The sequence below is a fragment of the Sparus aurata genome, chromosome 1 (assembly GCF_900880675.1).
Source record: "Sparus aurata chromosome 1, fSpaAur1.1, whole genome shotgun sequence".
Lineage (NCBI taxonomy): Eukaryota > Metazoa > Chordata > Actinopteri > Spariformes > Sparidae > Sparus > Sparus aurata.
Window position 1 is genome coordinate 11,783,865 of NC_044187.1, and position 18,060 is coordinate 11,801,924.

At 40.5% G+C, this 18,060-nt stretch overlaps 2 protein-coding genes across 5 annotated transcripts in view; both read right to left on the reverse strand.

The window, feature by feature from the left end:
* The window catches only part of fhdc1 (FH2 domain containing 1), a 36,619-nt gene extending 35,410 nt beyond the window's left edge, over positions 1 to 1,209 (reverse strand). The window contains exon 1 of the mRNA XM_030418308.1: positions 916 to 1,209. The gene's annotated coding sequence lies outside the window, so the exon portion shown is untranslated. The remainder of the gene's footprint in view (positions 1 to 915) is intronic.
* A 1,559-nt stretch (positions 1,210 to 2,768) lies between these two features.
* arfip1 (ADP-ribosylation factor interacting protein 1 (arfaptin 1)) lies at positions 2,769 to 18,017 on the reverse strand. Of its 4 annotated transcripts, XM_030419255.1 has the most exons (10): positions 17,504 to 18,017; positions 15,578 to 15,966; positions 11,652 to 11,753; positions 10,271 to 10,379; positions 9,566 to 9,667; positions 8,314 to 8,426; positions 7,802 to 8,023; positions 7,091 to 7,248; positions 5,831 to 6,005; positions 2,769 to 5,735 (listed from the first exon to the last, which is right to left on the reverse strand). In XM_030419255.1, the coding sequence occupies exons 2-10, from the start codon at positions 15,962 to 15,964 to the stop codon at positions 5,580 to 5,582; spliced, it is 1,524 nt and encodes a 507-aa protein (XP_030275115.1). In that variant the 5' UTR covers positions 15,965 to 15,966; positions 17,504 to 18,017; the 3' UTR covers positions 2,769 to 5,579. The 4 variants fall into 4 exon arrangements, with proteins under 4 accessions (XP_030275115.1, XP_030275209.1, XP_030275291.1 ...); XM_030419349.1 differs by lacking the exon at positions 9,566 to 9,667 and having other exon boundaries at positions 17,504 to 18,016; XM_030419431.1 differs by lacking the exon at positions 15,578 to 15,966 and having other exon boundaries at positions 17,504 to 18,015.
* Positions 18,018 to 18,060: the final 43 nt, after the last annotated feature.

Consider the following 18,060-nt stretch of genomic DNA (forward strand, 5'->3'; position numbering starts at 1 on the left):
CTAAATCTTAGCAACTTTGGCTACTTTTGCGAAATAAAACAAGGATTTTGTAGGAAAAGTTCTATTAACCACTCAATCATACAATAACTGCAGTAATATTGAAAGATTTCTAACTATATCCAGCTAAAACACGACATAAACTCCTACTTAAACAAAATGTATATGTTTCATCGAAAGTGAAGAATTGTTAAACTGTGTCTATATTTCCTGAATAAACCATATCCAGCCAATATACATTTTTATAGATTATGCAAGTAGGCAAACCACCAATTTAACACAATATGAAAGCTTCAATCACTCAGAAATCCAACTATGAGTAAACATGTTTTACTCCAAAATTAAATAACTACTACTATTATTACTGTGTAACTAAAGTGCCTATATAAAGCACTTTAAAGGGTCTTTTCATGTCTACTATTCTTTTTTCATTAGTTGCTTATTTTTTTGAAAAAACACTTAAGTAAATATACAAAATTCTTCATTTATCGTGTATTAAATTACATTTTGGGGCTCTCTTGTGGCAACAGTCACAGGACACAAGTACGTTATTAAAGTAAATATTCAAAATACTGAGACAAACTCGTGTTTCCTTGGTGTTTACACTCCCCACAGCAACAGCAGAGCAACAGCTTCAGGCCTCAAACTACACTAAATCTTCATAATGATGCAATTTTGGACCTAAACTGCATTGCAGGACACCTTCTGCTGTCACCTCACAGACAGAACCAGTAGCAGGGCGGATAAATCCTCTCTGCTCTGCTAACATGAGCACACACAGCCTGCTATCTCTCTCTCTCTCTCACACACGGTACAATGACTTCTCTCAGCAGAGTTACAGCAGCAGCAGCAGCAGCTCGGTTCATGTCTCACATCCACACTCAGCGTGATGCGGCGGTGCCGTCCTGCCTGACTTACCGGGAGGATGAGAGGGCTCGTCGGGACACGCTCGCTCGCTCCGACGCCGTTCACAGAGTTAGTGGTCGATACTTTTCAGAGGAGAAAATCTGTGTGTCAGGTTAGCAGGTGAGCAGCTGCCGTCCGGCTCGGTACAAACAGTCCAGAGTCACCCCGCAGCAGCAGCGGCAGCAGCAGAGGCAGCAGACGGCGGTGTGGTGGAGGAGCCTCCTCGGACGTGATTGGGCAGGTGGAACAGGCGCGTTCACGTGGACCCTGCGCCCGCGCGCCACACGGCAGCTTGTGACCACTGGTGCAATCACAAGGCTGCAACACAGGCTCAGGTGGGCTCAGGTAACTGAGTACATCCACTGGGGAGTGATGAAGTACATTTTATTAAGGACTGTAATGAAGTACATGTGTATTTCTATTTAATTATGTATGCAATGGAAATACACATGTAATTCATTTCAGTCTTTCAGGGAGGGGTTAATTATAGATTTAAGATGTATTAAGATGTATGTCACTTTTCTTTTTACATTACATAATGGTTGTTTAAATGAAAATGACTTTTTTGGATGATGTAATGAAACTATGAAAGTACTGCAGGCCAATTTAACCCTCATGCAACTGATGATACATTTAATGTTTTTAACTTTATTTTTTGGATCATTTCTGGCTGTATCACTGCATATTGTGTACATTTTCTGCAAATGTGTTTAAATGTCAACCTGAGCTCATATAGTATGTCTATATTACAGACAAACAGCTACAACTTGAACCATTAAAACCCATTAAAACTATTTATTTTCAGCAGGTTTCCCATCATAAAATCATGCATCCCATGTTCCCAGGCTCCCATTCTGTGGTCCTGAATGAATCTGTGTCATTTCTACTATTTTTTCACCTGTGCAATTGACCTGTATTTTGGATAAATACCAAATAAAATCATGCTATTCCCCTTGTGTCCCATAGAGGACTGTGCCTCACAATAAAACTTAACCCCTAATGTAACTGATAAAAGACTACATTAAGTATAAAAAAAGTTCCATGTCAAAAACTGGCATTAAAATACTTTATATTGAGTGTATGTAAAATAACATTGTGTTATAAGAGGCTTCTTCAGTCAGAACTGACTCTTGTCAAACCTTTTATTAAAAAAAAAACCTTGTTTCAGCTTGATGACATAATGCATTTAAGATGTTACTGCAGAATATCTTGAATATATTACTTTAACTTTTCCCCTCCAGACATTCTGTCTCGCCATTCAACAGCTTTCTGTCTTTCCCTTTTGAACTGTTTAGACATCATGAAAACTCTCAAAACGGGAGCTGAAACAGCAGAAATCCACTCTGAATTAGTTTACATGTGTGCATTTTTCTGCCAATATATTTAAATGTTTTTATTTGACATGATGTCTTGTCTCTGTTCTGGTGCTTTACAACAAATGTATTTGTTCAGCGTGATGTTCTGAGGAGCCACGGAGATAAAACACACCGAGGCTGTGATCAACATCCTCAGGGCTTTTCTGAGGATTAACCAGATCCTGTCAAATGTATACCTGAGGGTGTGGTGGGGTTGTGATTATAAAAACAATCTAAAAGCACCTGGACTTGAGTAAACAGAAGCCAATTTGAATCCATATGTCAACAGAATATAAACCACTGCACGATAATGCAGAGCTGGTTTACTCAAAATATAATTATAAAATCTCACAAGGCATGACAGAAGCTTTTCTTTGCTTGTTTGTATCTTTTATGCTGCAGCCCAATCAGACTTTATCTTGCATCATACGTCTTTGTTGGCCCCTGGTGGTGACTTTTCATACGAGCCGCCTTCAATAAAAACTCAAAGAAAAATAAACCTTCTGAAGATGCTTAAAGAAAAGAAACTTTTATTTTCCCCAAAGAGGTTACACAACATTCAGAATCCTTTCTTAACTCAACACTTGTTAATGTTTCATTATCATAAAAGGTAGAGATCCACTAGCACATACAAGTACTAGCACATCATTCTGTAGGTCTTCAGGAAAAACAAAGCCGAGTGGCAGCATTGGTCAAAGACTACATACTCAAGGTAAAATAGAGAAAATTACAAATATATATCCATCTATTTCAGGGAAACAATAGATTGTTGTACAAGATTCACACTCTCAAACTGCTATGGTGAGCCATAGGAAAAGTACAAATCAACAAAGTGAAGACATGACGGCTGGTTATCAATACCAGCGTTCAGTATGTCTTCTTTTGAAAAATATACTTTTATGTAGCCCAATGAAAGAGACTGTTAGCAGCTCAGACAGAAGATGCTGGTCTTTCAAATTTACAAAAGACAAAAAGTTAATCGCATTTTGGTTTTCACCTTTACATTTCATACAGTTTTTACAAGTTCTTTTTTGTAATTAGTTTCAAATGCATAAATGTGCATATGTGCAATATGGATAAATATCTTTGAGAAGTCTGAAAATATTTAGACGTTCTGGAGTATTCTTCAAGTACAGCTATCATTTTGTCGTGTGGTGTGTTTTCATCATGTACAGTTGCACAGACTAACTGTACGTCCTCATGGAGACAGAGTTTGTGTATGTGTGAGTGTGTGTTTGGTCCATTCTCTTCCTTCAAGAGTTGGTCCCGAGTGCCTGTTTTCAATAATAAATCCAGAAATCGTAACACGGAGGGGAAGAGAAGAACAAATTCAAGAAATCAAGGCACATTTAGTCACATAAGGCTGGTCCTTCATTTTCTCTGTAATTTAACAGAATCACCACTTTAACCCATTCAGTCATACCATGTGCCAATTTTGGAAAATGCTTGAAAAAACAGGGCAATATTGATTAAAAGTAGCATCATGTCAACACATATCACTACATGCAAAGATTTGTTGTGATCAGCCATCGATGTGACTTTTTAAACATTATTTAAAGGACATGGTCGGACATTTCAGGAAAAAAAAGAAGTCTTATTTGTTTTCTTGCAGAGAGTTAGACGAGGAGATCTATGCTGCTCTCAGCTTCAGCCTGCAGCTCAAGCCCCCAGAGGGAGCGCCAGGCTTTGGAGCCAATTTGACATAGTAGTAATCACAATGTAAAATAATGCACACTGGTTCCAAAGAGTCTCTCACGTACGCTTTAATTGTGAAAGAAGCAGCTGCAAGTTGGTAGAAAAACATTTTCTATGGAATGGAAAATCTGAATTCGATCCATTTGGTTCGATAACATTTGGAAAGCCTAGAAGATTTATCCCCATCAAGTTATTGGAGGGTTGAACAAGAAGTAGAAGTTAAAGTTAGCAAGCGTTTATAGGAATCAATAGTACCTCAACTCCGACACTGTGCCCAGATTATTTGTGATACATCAATCTTGCAACTTATTAGTGTAGTTCAGCATAAAGCCTGGAATCAGGTGGAAACAGCTAGCCGGACTCTGTTCTGGGGCACATTAACACCTGTAGTACAAACCACAGCTTGTTTTTACACTGTGGTTTTTGTAATTAGTGGTGTTTAGAGATGCTGGTAGGCAGAATATTTTACCTTTGGACAAAGCCAGTAGTTTTCTGGTTTCCAGCCTTTTAAGCTAAGCTAAGCTAACACCAACTGGATGTAGCCATAAAGACCAAATCACCCTAATGTGCTGCAAACAACAACGGTCACTTTTTGATTGACAAACTGGCGAAAGAAGTTATATTCTGTTGTCATTTTCAGCCGCAACTCCCAAGACCTGATGTTTCTGTTGTGCTTATTTTATGTACTGTGTTGCTTTGCTAGCTTCTTCTACACAGCAGTGACATCTAAGACTAACTGTTAGTTTGGGGCAAATGCAAGCTGTTACCTAATGGGTGAAAGAGTAGTTATTAATGAGATATGAAGCATCAAGCATGTAATATAGATGAATAAGATTTATGCACTTAGAAATAACATAATAATAACAACGCAGCAATTGGAGCCTAGCGCGTGATGCAGCGGTTTTCTATCCAGAAGTTACTGTAAACAAACATGGTGACTGGTCTTGTATGGAACAGACAGATACGACAGCGGTGTTGAACTCTCAGCAAGAAAGCAAATAAGCATATTTCTGAAACTGTCGGACTACTTTTTTGATCAAGAGTTTGCTGGTAAAAGCGACCAGTTTGCATGATCCAGAAATCTGAATGCCGTCTATCAGTACAAGTGAAAAGTCCAATCATCAGAGAGTTCATGATCAGAGTTTCCCGAAGCTTCCTGATTACACTTTCATAAGGTATCATTTCAGTCAGCTGACAAGAGTAATTCAAACAAGGTGAGCAAAATGGAAGTTTTTTTTGTTGTTTTTTTTCATCCCATAGCTGCCCTTACAGAGCCAAGATGTCCGCCATTTGAGATACAACATTCATATGCTGGAGTACAAAAGGCCATTTACAGTTTCCAAATGTGTTTACTGCAGCAACTCCTGTTCAACAGCAACATTTGTCATACAGTATAAAAGTGCGTTTCCTATGATTTGAAAGAACTGCAAGACAAAAAGGTTGATTCAACATCAACAGTAAAACGGATTGTGGAAGGTTTTTTTTTTTTTTTTTTTCACGATTCGTGTATCGAGTTAAAAGATTTACAATTCTGAAAGTTTGAAAGGCATTGACAGTAGAGTTTAAAGGGGGAGGGGTTTCCTGTAGTTTCTGTAGAACTTGCCACGAGGGCTTCATAAGGAGTGATTAGTGCTCTTCCAGCCAGGATGGACTGTCCCCACCTGGCATTTTCAACTTGATGTGGAACTGCTTGAGTGTCTGTTCCAGCTGCTGTTGGTTTCCAGCGTAGTACGCAGCTATGGCATTGTGGAACAGGATGAGCTGGTTATGCAACACCTTTACCTATTTGGGGAGCGGGAAAAACAAAACAAAGAGATGATGAGCTGAAAGCAAATATATCGGTGCAGGCATTTAGAGCAGAACAAGCCTTTTCCCACCTTGTTCTCTTCCAGGAACTTCAGCTTGACGGAGACGTCGTTTCGCATCCTCTCGTACTTCTCGCGGTGGATCTGGAACTGCTGCTGGGACTGCTCGATCTTGGGCATGGTGGTGGCGTCACGTGGCCCCAGATTCAGTTCCTCCAAATCTGTACGGTACGCATCATACTCAACCCTAGAAGTGTGTCATTATTTAAACAGAATTAGAATATGTTGTATGCGAGTGAGTTTACACATAATAATGAGTGCATGACAAAAAATACCCGTCCACATTACATCCAATGTTACATTTAAAGTACTAAAGCTGCCCAGTAGAAGTTTTCAGCAGTAGTAACAGAGCGGTTTCTGGGTCCCCGTGTTGTTTGTCGCGTGAAATGCAAACAGGGATTTACTTGTAAGTAGGTGATGTTATTAACAGTCCAGCCAGTAGTTACACACTACTCCACACTACCTACAGGTGGCAATAATGTGTCAAGATATGCAGGGACGCACCAACACAGGCTGAAAACAGGAAGACTGCCTCTGCTGTCCAAATGTTTTGCGAGTGTGGAAATGTGTCTAGTCAGTTTATCAGACCACAATTATACCCTTGATTTGGTTTTGGTGAGGGACAATTAATATCTTATTGGATCTTGGATTTCTGGAGCCTGAACCATGTTCGGGAGAGAGGGTGAAGCTGGGGAGATTATCTTTATTGGATTTGACTGAGAACCTGAAGACATGCTGTGGCAGTCACGCCCTAAAAGCCTAACTTGCTTTATCGCTTATTTTACTTACCATGAATTACAAAAGAACTTCATGTTGTATTGAAGAATACCTGAAACTACCGATTAAAACCATGACTTCATTAGGAAACTGTTCACAGAGGTAATAAATCAAGTGAGAAGTAGGGTCATGTTCTCATAAGCTTACATATGACCAGACTTCTTTTTGAAACCAGTAGAGTTGCCCCCTGCTGGTCATTTGAAAAAATGCAGCTACTGCCTGTATCATAGCCTCCATGTTAGCTTGTGTTTGGAGTAAGTGTGTTATCATGATGAAAGTTCTGCAGATTCTGTTTTTGCAAATGCGTAATAAACATGTCAGTCACTAGTGGCGCACCGGCATGACCACCCGATGAAGTTGAAAAATGTTTAGGTTCCACATCCGCTGAGGTTTGAAACATTTTCTCTGAATAGTGTATTTTAGATATGAATCCGTTTGTTGTCTGGAGATGGTGCACAAGACACAATAAACACAAAATGATCACGTATTACCTACCTGGCAAATTCATACTGCTTGATATTAAGCATTGTGTCTTCGATCGTTTTGTCCACGAGTGTCTCAACACTGCAGATGAAGAAGTTGATTGCACCCAGCAGTGTCTCTCCATTTTTGGCCAAAAGCTTTTGGGTGTCAGCATTGTAACCAAACTCCTCCTAAAGAACAAAAAGTAACACATTTTGATTGTCTAATTCAAATTTGGCATGTTGTCCAGTAAATCTTACAAACATATACACAGTTGTAGTAACTGTTAAAACTAATGGAGTAAATCAATCAATTTAGTTTCCATTTGCATCAATAAAAAAAACTAAAAATGCAATGAATGTAGAGACTAAATCCTCAGAAATAGACACAAGTGTACAGTATGTGCAAGCACTCGAATATAAAATATAGCAAACAGGGAACAACAACATCAATAAATCCTGTAACACAATAAGAGGACTCGAAGGAAGTGGACGAGGACTTAATCTTTAATTATGCATGACTCTCTATTGCCTTTTAAACTGTCAGCTTCCTAGTTTAGGGTGTTTGTCATGCCTTAGTAAAACAAACAATACACAGAGACGAACGTTAAAGTGAAAGGCTCAAAGTGGAGTCCCAGAAAACAGTTTTCCCAGCAAATGACTCCCAACAGATTTTCTACATTTATTTTACATTTAATCATTGCCAAAATTCATCCGACACAATAAATGATACATTTGGACTCACATGGAGTTCTGGTGACTTGAGGCTGAGGTCGGCGAAGGCGTCGCCCAGCTGCCTCTGCGTCTGCATCATCTGGGTCAGCTGATTGGCCAGCGTCTGAGCCAGCTTGATTACTTGTTGGTACTTTCTCTTGTTGTCGCGGAGGACTTCGATTTGAGCCTCCAGCTCCATGTCCACAGTCCTGGAGCCCCGACCCAGCTTCTCTGACAGGATCTGCCTGGTACACTGCAGAGGACAGCAGGCTTATTAACACACACTGATAAAAAAAAATAAAAGACTGCTGGGAATTTCTACTTTTCTTGTTGTAAAAGAGACAGTCAGACAGAGTGAAGCCAAAATAAAAAGTTTAAAGCAAAAGACATTTCTAATCATTTGTGTGGGTGAGTTTTGGGAATAGTTCACTCATCTGCCAACATCCTACTAACTGAGAGAAGACAAAGACTGGGACAAAGGGCTGAGAGACGGAGCAGGGTGGAGGAGGGACATAAAAATAAATCAAGGACAGAGAGGATTACTTTATATGTGTTGATGCTCCACTTTCTCACAAGGTCCAGTTTTTCCATGGCTGGGTTCTTTAAGTCATCCGAGAGGACCACCGCTCCACTCTTTGGCTGTGCTTTCATCGGGCCTGGACAATTAAAAGTCATTCACTTAGTAAGTGATTTAGTTATTGGGATTGCAGGCTAGAGAGCTGTGGTGAAAATTAGGGAGGTACAGTTCAAGTGTAATAATCAAACTGTGTGATGAGATTATCATTTTAACAGTGACTCTCAGACAATACACAGAGGAAGCAGAAGGCTGATGACATCTATGATTATTCAAATCAAAATGAACATTCAAGTACAATTAGTCATGACTTACCACTTTTGAAACGCTAACAGTCACAGTAAGAGTGATGAAAAGTGCTTTATTGTGGTTTTGACAAAGAGGGGAAATGTTGAAAGATATGGAGCCCCGAAACTGTAGTTAAACATTACCAGACGAGTCAAAAACAGAGCTGAATACATCAATTAATGTTGTTAAATAATCAACATTAGCATTGAGTGTTTAAAGAATAATGTTATACTTTTAGCGAAGAAGCTCATGCTTACAAAAGGTAGCCAAGGAACAGCACCACGATGGAAACACGTAATGGTGTCATCTTTTTGAAGATGCCTGTGTTTGCTGCCCGTGTTTTCAGTTAGATATACATGTATTTTATCAACTGAAACAACTGAACAGAGGTTAAAAGTATAACATGTATATTTCTTTCTTATTTTGGAGTCTACTCATGTATCTAGTTAGATTTTTGACCTGCTGGCAACCTTCATTGTGTCAGTTTCAGGACTCTATAGAAGAGACTATGGGCGCCAACTTTTGCAAGGACAAAGGTTGCAAGCAGGAAAACCCACTGAGATTAAATGTGAAAGAAATTTTCTTTCCAAGCCAAGCGAATGCTTTAGGCACCAAGAGGTTGCATCAGATCTAGAAGTCTTGACATCTAGATCTCAGGAAAATTACTCAAAAGGAGCTGCTTATAGTTAGCCACTGTAAAGCAGGAAACTACTTCAACGAGCCCAGACTCATTGAGAGGTTAAGTTTGAAGAGCCGACATACAAGAAAGGAGCAGAAGAAAGGTTTGATTCTGAATGGAGCACAGCCTGTGGGAACAAGGAGTGGGTAAGAAACGGATGAAAACCAAGAAGGGTACAAAAGACTGCGGTTAATTTAGTGTGCAAATGGTGACGATTCAGTATAATCTGATTCATACTCCATCGCTGCCGGTACCTTTCTCAGCCTGACTATCGCTGAAGGAGCGTGCCAGGCGGCTAGCAACAGCCGAGCTGGGAGCTACAGGTGCCACGGGAGACGTGGGCAGGCTTGCTGACCCTGGGAGATATTCAGAGTTATGATTCATTAGTATGTCACCATCCCGCCAACACAAGTGTAAGGGGGAATTTCGTATTGATTTTAATTTCCTGTGCGTTTGTTTAAATTACCGTGGCTCTCTCCACGTTGTAGGATCAATGTGTTACCTAATAAAACGCCTACCTCATCGAGTGTCATTAAAATGGAAAATAGCCATGGCAACATTGTGGTGAACAGGCTACAACAGCTCACTTCTCTATGAGGAGGTTTTTTTTTATTTGCATTTGTAACAAGGGCGTGATGATGAAAAGGAAAGAGGGTCACAACCTGGAGATCAGAGGAAACTCATTAAATTCAATTGGATGTCCACCTTTACAAATTCAAATGTCTGCCTTTCAAATTTCACAGAGATTATAAATCAAAAAAGGAACACTGAGAGTACATGGAGAGAATGACTGCTCGTGAGCAACTAAAGCTGCAAAGCAATCAAACATAGTGACAAGATGACAAGACCTGATGATGTTTTTCAACAAGCTGCTCCGTCACAAAACTCTAATGAGCGAGGAAACACTGCAGACACAAAAGAGGGCTGCAGCAGTAAAGATGGGGAGTGAAGAGTTTTACCTTTGTATGGTCCGGATTCAATGATGCCCTCTGTTGTTGAAGCGTAGTTGCTCGGGCTGACACTGGACTCTGAAAGGTTTAGGGCCCCAGGGACACTGGGGTAAGAGTCCTATGAAAAAAAAAAAAAACAGGGTTTATATTAGGCTCACAGCTTCTGAGCAGAAGAGCAGCCAGGGGAAGAAACTTCATGTACTTTCTGTATGTGAAAAAAAATATTGCAATATAATTTATTTTTGCCATTTTCAGCAGAATGTAAAACTACTGATAATCCTAACTCTGGCGTGGGTGCTGCTGCGGTGTTGTTATAAATGGTTAATTAAGAAAAATAGTTGATTATACAGCAGCAAAAAATTTTATAACATTTATGTAACCTACTGATTAGTAGCATAGCGCTACCTCATTACAATCCTAAAATAATGCACTGCAGCTATGTGTAGTAAAGCTGATAGACCGGTGAACGCATCATTTTACATTCAAGTCAGTCAGTGACACAAATGATCACATGAAGGACAGGAAACTAGACGAGATACAGTTAATCCTTTGCCTGAACTCGTTTTTGACACTTGAACCGTCTGAATCTGCGTATGTGCTTGTGGCTGTGGTCTCTTCCCTGCACAGACTGCCAGTGTGGCTGCGAGCTATTAGGAGTAAACAGCATCCCATCTGGAGGCTCTGCCAGCTCAAGAGGCAGATGGATGAGAGAGAAAGAGAGGGCACCCTGAGGTCTCCGTCTAAATGACTTCACTGTAGAAGGAACTCACCTCGACTGCCTGAGGATGTCACTGCTACACAGACAGAAGCCGATTTTCTACAACTGTAACAAGTTATTTGATTTTCCTTAATTCGTAAGCAACTATTCTGATGATGATCAAGCAGATGTGCCAAAAATGTGTCTGTGCCAGCCTCTAACATGTGAAGACTTTGTGATTTTCTTTTCCATTATGAAAGTAAACTGAATGTCTTGACAAATTTCAGTACGTTTCCTTGAGATAAGGAAACCATCAAAAGTCATTTCTCACCGTGTTGTGCTATTTCACAATTTAATTAAGATAAAAATGTTTACATTGACAGTGATAACCAATGTCGCAGCCCTTGGAAGACATATTTCGCATATCTGTTTGCCCTGTTAATATTCATCCAGAAGAAGAGATTTCACTCTTTTATGTTGAGGCAGTTTGGTGTAGGATATCTTGCTTGATGTGTCAATCAAAGACACAGACATCATAACAAGGGGTAGTGTTGTCGATGTACGAGACACCGTCTTTTGAAGACCTATTTATAGTTTTCTCTGGGTAGCCGGCCAGGAGACTCATTTACATTGTCTCAGGTGCTTGTGTAGTTTTGAGAGATGCCGTTTTCAAGTCTCTGAATGAGCCCTTACCCTCTGGAAAACTGTCTCAGGGCTCTGATCCAGTTCTCCGTTGCTGGTGACCGGGATCTCAGCGGCTGAGCTTCTATGGGACTCCTCAGCCATTGTGCTTTCCTGTAATGAGGAGGGTGAAATTGAAGCGGGTTATTCTTGAGGAGTTTTCCCAACACAACTTCAAAGAGAGAAGAGAAGTCCACGGAAGAATAGAGGACTCAGGAGCCACTTGTGGGACACAATAGTTGTGGACTGCCATCTTGTGGACACAGACATAGTGGACTTTAGTGACCTGGGCCACGATTCAACACTGAGAATTACCTGTGGAATCACAGTCATGACTTGATACTGTGATATCAGGTTGAACAACACTGACATTTATGATTTTGATCTAATGACACTGTTAGTTATTATATATAAGAAACAATGTGACAAACACTGTGCTTATGATGAAACTGACTTCCTCCTATTGTTCTACCAACGCAAGAGTTTAAAAGGCACATGCCTGTGTTCTTATGAAACCCATCTTTTTTAATGATTTCTTGCAGGGCAGGATGAAAAAAATTGTGTGACTGAACAGGATACCAGGAAGTACTTGTGCAACAACTAACATTTAAGTTTGAACACTGCTCTATTTCACAACACAGCAGGTGGGAAAGAAGAACTCAGATCACTGGGAAGCAAGTTAACAATAGTGATGGAGGGGAGGGAGTAAGGCCGGGTTAAGTTATCATCCTCACTGGTAGCTCAGTTGGTACAGAGCGGCCACATGTACAGAGGCTGTGTCCTCGCTGCAGCGGCCTAAGGTTCAAATCCGACCGGTGGCCTTTGCTGCACCGGTGGCCTTTGCTGCACGTTGGTTGTGATGTCAACACAATATTTCTCTTTGATTGATTTTCATACGAAAGATCTATATCATAATAAAAAAAGGTAGGCCAATAAATATGTGGTCACAAAAAATGTATTCTTGGTTGGTGCGGCATCGTAAACACAAGATATTATCTATTGTGAGGGTTTAGTGCATTTGGCTAATGACATATGGAGAAATGAAGGGAAATCAACTGGTCATCTCTAACATCTGCTGTGTTCCATAGCAATGCTTTGGTCAGATAACATCTGGTTTCTCATTACCATGGTCATGTCAGCATTTAATAACAAACACAAGGCTTTATATTTTACAGTGACATCCATTACTTCAGAGCACGTTCAACCCTGTGTGTCACGGCTTATAACTGCTCATTTTATGGTTCATCTTGGAAAATCGAGTCAGGCAGGAACATGCATGGAACAAAATTCTCCTTGGCCTTGGGTATAATTAACAACCACGTGGGCTGACCTGTTATAATCTTTACGACTACATATAAATCATGGTCTCTCTTAATCGTGCCTGTGGATTAAAAGGACAGTGACACATTGGCTTGCTACGCTGCACATTCACTCGCTGGCTCGTAGGAAGCCACAGGGTGGAGACAACAGTTTATGGCCACATTACATTTGCTTAAGTTGTAATAAACTTGCTGTCTGTAGCTGCAGGCAGAGGATATAGCTGTGCTATTGTTAGACAATACTTTGTGGCTTAATCACTGTGGACTATGGAACTAGGACACTGGGCTAACTGCAGTAAAGCCTTGCAAGGTTCAACAATCTGAAATTGGTTAATAGTCATGAGTGAAATGCCTGACAAAAGGTGGCAGGTAGCCCCAAGAGAACATCTTATAAATCGACAAATCTGCATTTGCATCTTTGAACAACAGCCTTCAACTATAGGTGGACCTTGACCAGTGTCTAAATAATGCAAATAGCTACCAGATCACCAGGTAACAAGATCTGTGTCTAGTCTGTGTCACAGACTGACTTGTTTCACTGTGTAAGCAAAAACAGTGAGTATAAAATCATGGGTTTACAACATCAATAAAACATTTTATATCAAAGTTTTTGTAAATTAAAGTCTTTCCGGTCAGCCCTGGGTAATTATACTGCATCTGTTTCTCATTCAGATAATGACTGAATGAAAAAAATGGTACACTAAGGCTGCACCTACTAAAACACAAGAAAATAAGATTTAAATGTGACGTTTCCTCTTTCTAAAAAATATATTTTTAAAAAGGCAGTGCTGTTTATTGCAAAAAATTAAAACAAACCTATTCAGTCTGGCTTTCATGTAGTATCTTCTGATTTATTTTATTAGTATCAACTATTAATTCTGCTATTGATGTAAACAAGTTAGGGTGTTTATCACACCATGTAATTTCTAAAGCTAGAAGCTGTATCTTAAGATTTCCGGTATAACAAGCAGAACATAATCACAAACAGACCAAAGTGAAGCTTTATCTAAAATGATTTCTGTCGGCATGTGTGACAAAGACTTAGCTGAGTGTTGTGTCATGTGACACTGACATATAAATACTTAAAGGCCATATGATGCCTGCATGCAGGCAGGCAGCACAGACATGCGCTGCTTGACTTGTCTAACCACTGACTGCAGATAAGATAGACTGCTCTCCTGTCTGACAGTCCTCTCTGACATCAAGTCAAAACAGGCTGTCTGGTAGAGGCACGTCTCTGATTACACTACAAAAAAAATTAGGGGAAAGTAAGAACCGACTCACAGAATTTGCTGACCAGCACTGTTTGTGTTATTTGGCTGCAGGTGTAGCAGAATTATCTGTGTATCTTGATCTAAGAGTTTTCTTCTTAAATTACAAACTCTAATGGCTCAGATTCTGCCATTGGCCCGTTGAGCATCAGCGGTCTCAGAACCAAAACCATCTGTAAACACTCTGCAAGGAAGTCTGTTAATAGTGTCAGCCTGCTGGAGCACTGAGAGTAGTAAAGTGGCTGCAGATTAATCAGGCATAAGAAGAGGCAAGGTGTGGCATGTCACCCTGTGCTGATCCTTTCAGTTCAGTATCCTGGATACGAGCTAACATGACGTGGGAGCCAGGGAGGAATAACAACAATGAGCTAATTGTCCAATTAGCTGCGAGGAGGAAAGAATAGTCTCTTGCCTCTCAAACTAAGGAAGAACACAACACAAACCACATTGCACAACGTCACGCTTAAGCCGCAAAAAGGACGGAAAATGTGTCTTAAATTACGTTACAAATGTGCTGCTTTAAGGGATACTCAAGGAGGAAAGGGAGGAGTCCTCATCTTAAATTATGGCGATCTGACGTGCAGTACTGGCACTGGGCCCTGAAACAGAACGTGAATCAACAGTCGTGACGTGTCACACATTCCAGCAGCACAAGAACAGTGGGACTGCCTGAGAATGTGCAGTCAAGAGTCCAAATCTGTTGCACTTACCCAGCCATGTGACTGACAGCATGTGGAGCTCTGTGTACACCCAACTCACAAACATTGTCACAGGGTAACATTGTGAAGACATGGCATCATTTTCACATCACGCTCACTTACACACACATAGTCAGTGTCCAATAAAAGACGACAAAAGTGTAGAGAAGTGTATACTTACTGACTTGCACTTTATAATAACATTATTCATAATAATGAACAGTATGATGATGCATCATTCTCAACAATCACTTTGAGATGAGCATTTATAGAAAGCAGATAAAATGAAAGACGCCTTGATCATCCCCAAACACAGAGGGCAACTCACAGTAGCAAGAAAAGAGAGAAAGCCAATAGCTGCACCATCAACACAGAGAAACAGCTACACCAGCTTTATACTTCTGAAACCTCAAACAAAGCAGGAAGAAATCTGAAACACATCTACCCACATAAAAGCCAGAAACAAACACAATCACTTCACAGCGGCCGCTCAGGTTCATGTTGTTGATTATATCAGATAATCCATCACAACGATATTCAATTACGCAGGAAAGAGACCACCACCAAATAAAGATCAAATCAGCAACATGACCAAGAGCAGAGTAAGGATTTGCTCGAAGAAGATTGTCCAAAGTGAACGTAAATATCACCTTTGTTTCAGTGTGCGAATCTCCACTTTCCTCTGGTGTTTCAGCTGTCTCAACATGGTGATTTGTCTCGTGCCGGCCATTGTCTACACTGTCAGACACGTGTGCAGCATCACTGTCACTGTGCGTCACCACGCTCTCACTCTTAACGCCCTCATCCTCCTCCTGAACATCCTCGCCACTGTTTTCTGCATTTTCTCCAGCACTGTCAATATCAATGTCGTATAGCACTTCGTCTCTGTCCTCTCCTTCCCTGCTGTTGTCTACACTCTCCTGTTTTACATCCTCACTCAAACTCTCCTCTGCTTTGTCAGCCTCCTCCTCACAATCCATCTGAGGGTCCTCGGCTGAGGTGTTCCTCGATTCAGCTTCAAGACTAACTTCAGACATACCTGAAAACAGACAGACAGAAGGGTGTGAACGGGTCCTAGTGAACTACAACCTGTCCACAGTTTGTGCCTGCATGTTAATGTTTCCGTTATTATATTCACATCTCAGGAGTAACAAGGAGATAAATCACTGACAACATTTGTTTTATAAAACTCACTACCGTAGAGGTTATTTCCTCAATCTACAAAGATGAAAACATGCTCCCCCACTGCATGATAAATATAAAATAGAGCCTGATTTTTTGGGCCAATAATGAGCTCAAGTGTGGTTATCAAACACTTGACACATGACAAAGATTTGTCATCAAGGCAGGGTTTTTTACAGTTTAACCAAAACTCTATTGTCAACAGTACACTGAAAAACTAAACTTTACTCAGAATATCAAAATTTAAAATTAACCCAAGCCTCTTTTTTTGCATTATAGTCTCTTAAATGAAAGTTTTCCTATCTGCTCCTGTCAGACAACATATATGCCGATACCAATTTATGTGTGAAGGGTCGACACTGGCCAACCATGGGGCTGTAGTCTATAGTCTGAATCGATAACATTAACATAAACAGTTATAAGTGGATGTATTTTTAGACAGACCTTATTGATCCGAAAGTGGACATTTGTTTCCACACTGTGTACATTAACGCTGCCTAAACGTAGGTGCATCCATACAGCACATACACCCGGACACACCCAGATAAACATCCATACACATATCAATACAGACAAATTTAATTCTGCTTTATGTCCTACAAATCAAGCAAATATGTCATTACCAGCTTCCATCTTTGATTTTTTTTTTCACATTATAAAGCCTTTTTTTTTTACTTTACTGTCCAGCCATCTTTCATTAATGACAACAACATCATCAGTCTCATGAGACACTACACCAATCCTTGGACAGGACACAGATATTGTGTATAACACCTGGCATTGGCAACGTTTCAGGTGTGCATTTCCAGGTTTGCAGCTTCAGACAATATGACCCACTCACACACAGTCGTGATGACTGAGACAGCTTTTGTACTACGTGGATGCCATTACTTGTACACCTGATAGTCAAACGTTACAGCCATTGACAGAGTTTTTCCTTTTTTCTCTGTAACATCACACAACACCTGAACTGGCATGGCAGGGTTGGGTAAATTACCTGTTGCGGCACCATCACGTGACTAGGTTGTCAAAAAAAGTGATAAAAACGCGTTATAATGCTGCTAACGAGATAACATATACTGTGACATTGATATAATTGTTAAATTTAAGTAGACATAATGTATTTGGAAGGCAAGCACCGAACAAAACCTTTCTGTAGTTTCCACCTCCTGCTCAGTTAGCCTTAGCTAGTTTCCACCAATTTAACTTGACGTGAATGTATCAGAGCCGTTGACGTGTTAGCTAACGTAGCTACACAGCAGATAACACAGATGACGAACTTGTGAAAAACTTAAATAAAGGCACTTAAAGTTGTTAATATCTCACTGTTTTGCCACGTACGCAACCCGAAGCCATAAGGGAACGGCTGTGATCAAAACTTTAGTTTACATTACCTGTCTGCGGCCGTGGCTAACCGTTTAGCTGTGAACTGTTAGCCGATGTAGTTGCTCTCTGAAATCCTCAGTGTCGCGTCGCACTGGACGTTTCCCTGAACGGCGGTGCGCCTGCTGTTAATGCAAACGATGCATATATGTACTAACAAACGGTCATCGGTGGTCCTTTCTCTTCAAGCACAGTAGTCTTGCTGTTTGAACCCCGGAAAGACAGATCCAGTGTGCGGGCCCTCGGCTGTCATCAGAAGCAGACAGCATCATTTGCAGCATGCGCTCTCCCCCTGCTGTCAAAATATGTTGCTTGCAGCTTGTGTCGCCTGTCTTAAATAAGCTAATTTAACATTCTGTTTAACCGGGGAAATATGCTAAGACAACTTTCAGGTTAAAATACGATAATTAATCGACTATTATGCTGGTCAAGCCTTCATCGTTAACGTTTATATCTCATCTCAACCACCTATTTCTCCCTTTAGCTTGCTACGATGTGACGTGACCCAAAAACTCCGTTTCCCACAAGCCCCCGCGATGCGCGACGCACCGTTGCGTTGCGACGCAGG